General features: G+C 42.0%; 1 protein-coding gene across 1 annotated transcript; it reads left to right on the top strand.

Annotated features, from left to right (window-relative positions):
- Positions 1-7,231, top strand: adamtsl7 (ADAMTS-like 7). The gene is made up of 12 exons (XM_087842535.1): positions 1-169; positions 851-980; positions 1,085-1,260; positions 1,514-1,619; positions 2,595-2,771; positions 3,165-3,294; positions 4,190-4,412; positions 5,173-5,346; positions 5,473-5,646; positions 5,752-5,931; positions 6,605-6,749; positions 7,077-7,231. Exons 1-12 carry the CDS (start codon positions 35-37, stop codon positions 7,229-7,231), a joined length of 1,905 nt encoding a protein of 634 aa, XP_087698661.1. The 5' UTR covers positions 1-34.
- The last annotated feature ends 542 nt before the right edge of the window (positions 7,232-7,773 follow it).

A 7,773-nucleotide genomic window follows, 5' to 3' on the forward strand; every position in this document is an offset into this window, starting at 1 on the left:
GTGTGTGAGATTGTCCTCCTCTCTCAGTCTCTTCATGGCTGGATTGTGGCAGCAGCCCTGCTATCTGGGGCAGGGTCGAGTTCTGGCTCTGCTGCACTTGATCTGTCTTCTTTCCCCAGCCACAGGTGCTCTTCCTTGGGATAACACAGGTGGCTCGTCCCCTCTGGAGGTAAGACGCCCACACTTTTATTGGGGGGGGGCTATAGAGTATGAGCTTCAAGGGGAAGGCATGGCATGCTAAGTTATATCCTTACTTTGTAATATAGATCGTGTTTGTTCTGATGCAGAATGCAAGTAACAATCTTTTAAGATTGGGGAGGCAGGAGTGGGACTGAGTTTGCCCTCGGGGAGGGGGGGTGGGGGTGGGGTGGCGGGTGTCCTGTGTGTTTTAGATCATCTCTGTTTGTGCCACTCAGGCTGAGAGTAATCACTAACAGACTGAGTAATATCAGACTGTAAATAAAATTTCAAATGCGAAGAACCAGAGAAAACGTTAAAAGAGAGATGACAGGAACGGAGCAGATGAGCCAAACTCATTTGCAAAATAGAGATCTGCATTGTGGAGGATTGGAGAGGAAGACCAGAAAGGTTCCCCAATTCAAACCAACTGTTGGACCGAGTGAGCTATGGGATTTACAGCAAGAGGAGGGAGAGCAAGATTCACGAGTGAAAATGAGAGAAAAAGAACAGCAATGTGATCCAGCGGAATCTGTGATTATACTGTTGAAAATAATACGGGTGATGCTGAAACTATGGTAAAGAGAGTAAGCAGAAAGTGTCTGAACATGTACAAAAGTGCAGTGTTGTGGCTTTGTTTGCATAAAACATGTGCCAGTGTATGTGTTGGCAGCAGTTTGAGGTGGTGAAGGGGAATTTTTCTCGGACTTTCCTTCACGTTGGCTACCATAAGATTGCAGAGATTCCTGCAGGAGCATGCAACATCAGCATCCAGGAGACCAAAAAGAGCCAAAATTATCTGGGTACACAGACACACACACACACACACACATAACCATATCTAATAGCACAAGTATTTCCAGAATGACAAGCACCGATGCAGTAAACAATCATGGGGATTTTCCAGCTCTGCTCAGCCAACGTGGTGTCTCCATCATCAACGGAAACTGGCTAATCAATAGACCCGGGATCTACGCTGCTCTGGGAACATATCTGACATATCGACGACCCAATGAGATCCGGTCTCGTAATGGAGAGTCCATCACTGCACCGGGGCCGCTGACTGAGGACCTGCATGTCTATGTGAGATGGAAAATGAAAAACACTGATCTGACAAAGTTGCCCATGAAAATTAAAAACTATTTGAGCTTCATTATGAGATACGAGGTTATAAAAGTGCAAATTTAGTTTCTTTATATGTCTGACAAATTATCAGAATTAAAAGTAGCGAATAAATATACCTTCCAAGGAGTCCTATTAAGATTTGCAAAGACAAATAGTATAAAAAATACTACTTATCGGATGCCATTCATCTTTTTTTCTTTCTTTTTCACAGCTGATTTACCAACAACCATTTCCTACTGTGCAATATGAATACAGCATGCCTTTAAACCAATACCTAGCTCCTGAGCCAGGTACACCTTCTGCTGTTCTTCCCCTGGGTGAGTAAACTCACTAACATGCATAAGCACACAAGCTGTATTTGAGTTACTCAGTATGGCCACAGTGTCAGTATCTCATTATCAGGACTACGGTTTACCCTCAGACAGCATGTGCCCTTTTTTGGCTTCTCTTTGTGTTTGGTTAAGATCGCACTGCAGGGTGACACCGTTTCGTATCGTTTTCAGCAAAACTGTTCATTTGATCATTTGATTAGGGTTTAATTGACATTTTTGATACAGGTCAAAATTTCTCTTGGCAAAGAGCCCTTTGCCACACACTGAGACAAGATAAGCTGTCACTTATGCCAGATTTGGCCTCAGGCCTCACCTGGCCATGAAACCACTTCTCAGTCAAATGTGTAATATTTTTTGGATCCCCTGAGAATGTGACAGGGTATCAAAATGTCTGTAATTCCTGAACAGTTGATGCAATATTTTCTTAAACCCCGTGAACCAAAGCTGAAAGCCTGCACTTTATTAATATCTTGTTTGGTTTAAAACCCACTGTGGTGATGTACAGGGGCAAAATTATGAGCATTGTTTCATTTTATAAATATTTATGGACCTAACTGTATGTAGTAAAGCCCCCTTGCACTTCTTGGTTTGACAGTCGTAACCAGATTAAAACTAAGAATAAGGTAATTTTCTGTATATTTTTCAAAATTTGGTTTTAGTTAGTTTTGCAACTACAGTCTTTTTACATCTTTTTCTAGCGTCCAGTTTTTATTTTTATTTCAGTGAACTAAAGTGTTTCGTTCACACCTAGCTTTAGTTTTAGTCTAGTGTTTGTCCACTGTAATAGCCTACATACAAATTCACACAGTCCTTAAAACAGATCTTAGTAGCCATATTAAATAAAACCACCAGTGTGGCAGCCTTATGGTTGTACTTGTTACATTTTAAGTTATATTATATTTTAAGCTAGCCCACTTCTTCTCTGGCACATGGAACCTCTAAACTCTAACTTTCTTGTAGCTGAGACAGTAGATTTCTCCTATCCAGATGATGATGGCAAGACCAAACAAAGTATCATCAGGGAGGCATGGCATCCTAACCAGCTTCCCTCTTACCATACTGTGAACTCTGAGTCTCACGTCACCTACACCTGGATGAAAAACGGGCACACAGAGTGCAGCACAACCTGCGGCACTGGTAAGAAGTTAGTTCATAGTTCCCAAATCTTAATCTGATAGTGCTAACAGTATCTACGCCTGGGGCCATCGGGATTGGCAAGTTGTAAAGACAAGAAAAGCATATAATAATAGCTTACACAATCAAAGATGGGCACAGTGGGCAGCTCTGCATGTCTGATTTGGCAGATATTATCTCAGATATTATGTTCTCCGGGATGAAACCAGGGGTCTCTCACTTGTTTGGTAAATGTGTAAACTACTACACCATAGAGCCACTAAAATAAAGAAATCAAGTCACTAGCGGAAACAGTCTCTAGGACAATGGGCTTCTACATTACTGTGCATAAGCACACATATATTTCACTCTCCTATTTAATTTTTTCCCCTGGGTGTTTGTCTGTGTTTTTGCCAGGCAAGCGTCAGGTGGTCCTGGAGTGTGTTGAGAAGGATTCCCAGACGGCTGTTCCCGCTGACTTTTGTCACCCTGCCATTGAAACAACAAAGTGGGAAGAAGACTGCAACATACAGCCCTGTCCTGCATAGTGAGCGACACCCACAGACACCTGATGTCCTATTCTGTTAGATGTGGCTAATGCACAGACTGAGCTACATATAAACTACACATGACGCACACAGTATTACTTCCACATGGTGCTGTGACTCTCGGGGTGAACCCTGATCACTTGCACACGTCCTAGCCGTAAGTCAGCCACTAAATCTCTTTGGTGTGGCTTCATTTTTCATGTCGTGCGGTAAATACCACTCTGCATTACTGCTGCCAAGATGTTAGGACATTAACTTTATGTTTGGTTGTGGGTCTGTCAGATATTTTGCCCACAGTGTCAGTGATCCATGATTGCTGTCATCGTGAAATATATGTTTATGTTTTTACTTGGAATGTGGCAGAAACAGAGGGCTATAAAACCAAGACATGAGTAGTAAGAAAAGTAAAGACTTCTGAATTTGTGCAGCACTTTTTGGGCTCCAGTGATAGCCTTTTGTATGATCTGTTTTTCTCTAAAAACAAAAAACTAACGAGTAACCTTTAAGATGGTGGGGAAGTGGTCACACAAAATTTTAATTTATACAGCGCTGAATTGCAATAACAGTCCCCTCAAGGCACTTTATATATTGTAAGGTAAAAACTTTATAGTGATATGAGAGAAAACCCCAGCAATCAACTCCCTATGAGCAAGCACTTGGCAACAGTGGTAAGGAAAAACTCCCTTTTAACAGGAAGAAACCTCCAGCAGAACCAGGCTCATGGAGTGGCTGGTTGGGGGTAAAGGGGAGGAAGATACGCTGTGGAAAAGAGGAACTTAGTAGTTGTGGTCACCAAGAAGACAGAGCTAGGACAAAGACAATTTGGTGAAGGTCTTTAGTAAACTTATGCATCAACATTAAAGCACATCACTTCTCTATTCTCTTGGCTAACAGCTGGGACGTAGGCGAGTGGTCAGAGTGCAGTAGAAGGTGTGGACCTGGGACCCAGCATCGCCAGGTCATCTGCCGCCAAGTCACCGACGTTCACGCCAGTGGGACAGAAACTTCAGTTACTGTGACGTCAGAGCTGTGCGGTTCATCTGACATGCCAGTGACCCAGTCTACGTGCCAGCTGAAAATCTGCAGTCAGTGGGATATACGATCAGAGTGGAGCCCTGTGAGAAAACACACATTTCATGAATACTTATGAACAGCTGTAGTATGAGGAGTTTAATTTTATCAGTCGTGGGGGAAGTCTTTAGGTATTTAAGTAATCCAGACAAGTCTCCGCTGGACAAAACACCATAAAAAATGGAAAGGAACAGAAAAAAAGACAGAACCAACCAAGTGTGGTACATGAGATGTCCGTTTTACTCTAGGCTATAGCTAGCCCAGTCTCTAGAGTAGGAAAACCATCCAAAATGGTAATATAACAACTTACAGACACCCCCCCCCCAAAAAAAAAAAAAAACCCAAACAAACAAAAAAACAAAAAACAGGACTTCTTAAGATACGTTTAATTTTAACACACATACCAGCCAACATATAACAGAGCCTGACTAGAGCACAGGACTGAAGCTTTGAATCAATCAGCAGTGGTGGTAGGCAGGCTGAAGAGCAGGTGCAGGGACCAATCAGGAGAAGTAGAGCATGTGAAACAATTAAATCATACAAGTTGTAAAGAGTGGAAGACCCAAAGGAGTAAAAATAAAAGCACTACCACTAACCAGCAAAGTATAACTAGCTGACAACGTTGTGTGTAATGTGTATCTTGTGCCATTCATTTCAGCAATACAGCCATGAATGGGCATTTAGGAAGACAAACATGCATAACACACATTCTATAGCTGCAGCAAAGGAATTTACATGTCACTGAATAAAAGGAACTCAGTGATTTTCATGAGAAACAAATCTAGATCTCTCATCTTCTCCTCCAGTGTTCAGTACCATGTGGAGTTGGCCAGCGCACCAGGGAGGTGGTGTGCGTGAGCAACCAGGGCGATGTGGATGATGATCAGGAGTGTAACATGAACCTGAAGCCAGACACTATACAGAACTGTGACATGGGACTTTGTGCACGCAGCTGGTTCACCTCTATCTGGAGCCAGCGGGTAATATTGAAACTGTGTGTGTTAGATGTTGTGTTTGAGGAGACTGTGACAGGACTTGCAAATGAAATAATGTTACATTTCAAAATGGGACCAAATAAAATGAAATGTGTGCGTGATGCTCCTTAGTGCTCTGCAGAGTGTGGTAGAGGCAGTCGAACCAGGTCTGTAGTATGCCTGATGGATCTTGTGACAAATCTGCCTTTGGATAGCTGTGAAGGGGAACGCCCGCCAGAAGTGACATCATGTGATTCAGGGCCATGCCAAAATCGTCTGGAATGGTACACAGGACCTTGGAGTCAGGTAATTCACACACACACACACACGCACACACACACATAACCATATCTGCAAACTGTGCAAACAACATCCATTTGAAGACTCACTTATGTGTGTGGGTAATTTAAGTGTTCTGCAGAGTGTGGGAATGGCACGCAGACCCGAAGTGTGGCTTGCATTTTCAACAGCGATGGTCAAATGGAAGTTGTGGACCAGTTAAAATGTTCCAGTCTTTCGAAGCCAATCACATCTCAGCCCTGCAGACTGAAGCCATGTGGTGTCCAGTGGTATGTTACGGAGTGGAGTGCGGTAAGTGTACCCAACGTCTAAATCAGTTCTGGCAGCAGATGATGCAGATTCAGCATCTTTTATCCAATATATCCACTATTCCTCCTCTGCACACATCCAAACCATCTCAGCCTTGTCTCTCTGACTTTGTCTCCAAACTGGTCAACATGACCTGCCCTTATTATATAATACTTTCTAATTCTATCAATTCTGGTCACTCCCAATTAAAATCTCACCATCCTCAGTTATATTACCTAAACCTCGGCCTTCTGTCTTCCTGTCATTGCAGCTATCCTTGTCACAAATCATCCCTGACATTCATCTTTACCCACTCCACCCTGCCTGCCCTCTTTTCTTCACCTCTCTTATACTCTTTCCTTTGCATTGGATGTTTGGCCCAAAGCAGTTAATCTCATTTACGTTCACTAACTCTACTCCTTGCAGCTTCACTGTGTCCCCTTTAATGTCTTTAAGTCATAGACCACTCTACATTTTTACTGAGACTTTTCCTCATTAAAGATCTGCAGTTATCCCAAGGACAAGATTTCTCTTTTTTTAGCGCAACAGGAGACCATTAAAATGCATTTTTCAGTATCTAAAAACATGTTGTTGTTTTTGTTGTTTTTAAAAACTGAACCAATTTGTGACAAACTGGTTAGTTTGTGTGTAATCTGTCTTCGTCCTATGACCTCAGTGTTCACGGACCTGTAATGCTGGCTTCCGCGTGCGCGAGGTCCGTTGTCTTGCTGACAACATCGTCCCAAGCGATCGCTGTGATCCCAGCTTAATCCCGGAGAGTCGAGAAGAATGCAACGAACAGCCTTGTGTAGCTGAAATAGGTAAGCATGGCAAGCAGTGTTGTACGACAGCAGTTCAGCTGCATACTGCACGGTCAGTGTTAGACCCCTTACATCACAGAGAGCTCAGACGATGAAGATGCTGATCCAGATCCAACTGCCTTAAACAAAAAGAACTCAGAGCTTAATGTGGTCCATATACAGTAAATTTGATTCTTTTGTCTTGGTGTCTTGTAGGATGATTAAATTAGTCCCACCTCTTCTATCAAGGTTAGCCAGTTTAGTAGTTGCTCCAAGCAGATGACTGCACTAAACAACAGACAGAAAATACAATTATCTAAAATATCTTTCCCCTTTTTTCCTTCACAGATCCATTATGCAGTGATAAGTATCATAACTGCATGGTGGTGGTTCAAGCCAGACTGTGTGTTTACTCATATTACAGAAGTGTCTGCTGTGCGTCCTGCTCTCGTGCCCAGGAAACACACCCCAACTCTTTTCAAAACAATCACATACACAGGTGATGCTGCAGTGAAACTCAAGGAACAAACAGCTCTGTGATGACATCAACTTACTGTTGAAGACAATGAAGCTTTAATATTGGGATGCCTGAAACTTTTTTGTCCTCACAACAACACACAGACAAACACACATGCTCTTTCATAGGACGTTCACAATTTTTAAATCCGCAGTCCAAGTGTAACATTAAAGTGGACACATTCAATGTTTACTTGTATATTTATTCTTAATAAAGTTTCTGTAACTTCTGGTATTCTACTGCTTTGTTTCACTTTTTATTAAATAAATATTACAAAATTAAAGAATATATTAAAGAATATATAAAAATTTAAAGAAACATTATTAAAAAAAACCTGATCAAATATACCTGCTTTCTATCAAATGTATTCACTTTGTAATAGCTGGGACTGGTTGATATCATTAGAGTTAAGTTGTCTCGATAAATAAGAAGCCAGCTGTGACATGATCAGGTGTGAAATGAAGCGCCAGCATGAAAGGACCGGGCAGGCCATCGTTACCTTTTTTTTTTTTTTTACTGATCTAATGC

This window comes from Neolamprologus brichardi, chromosome 6 (genome assembly GCF_056152115.1).
Source record: "Neolamprologus brichardi isolate AB-2024 chromosome 6, ASM5615211v1, whole genome shotgun sequence".
NCBI lineage: Eukaryota > Metazoa > Chordata > Actinopteri > Cichliformes > Cichlidae > Neolamprologus > Neolamprologus brichardi.

Excerpts from the sequence above, each read along its gene's own strand:
- adamtsl7 (XM_087842535.1), top strand. The coding sequence starts at position 35 with ATGGCTGGATTGTGGCAGCAGCCCTGCTATCTGGGGCAGGGTCGAGTT. Across the intron at positions 170-850 it reads GTGGCTCGTCCCCTCTGGAG|CAGTTTGAGGTGGTGAAGGG; the intron begins GTAAGACGCCCA and ends ATGTGTTGGCAG. Across the intron at positions 6,750-7,076 it reads GCCTTGTGTAGCTGAAATAG|ATCCATTATGCAGTGATAAG; the intron begins GTAAGCATGGCA and ends TTTCCTTCACAG.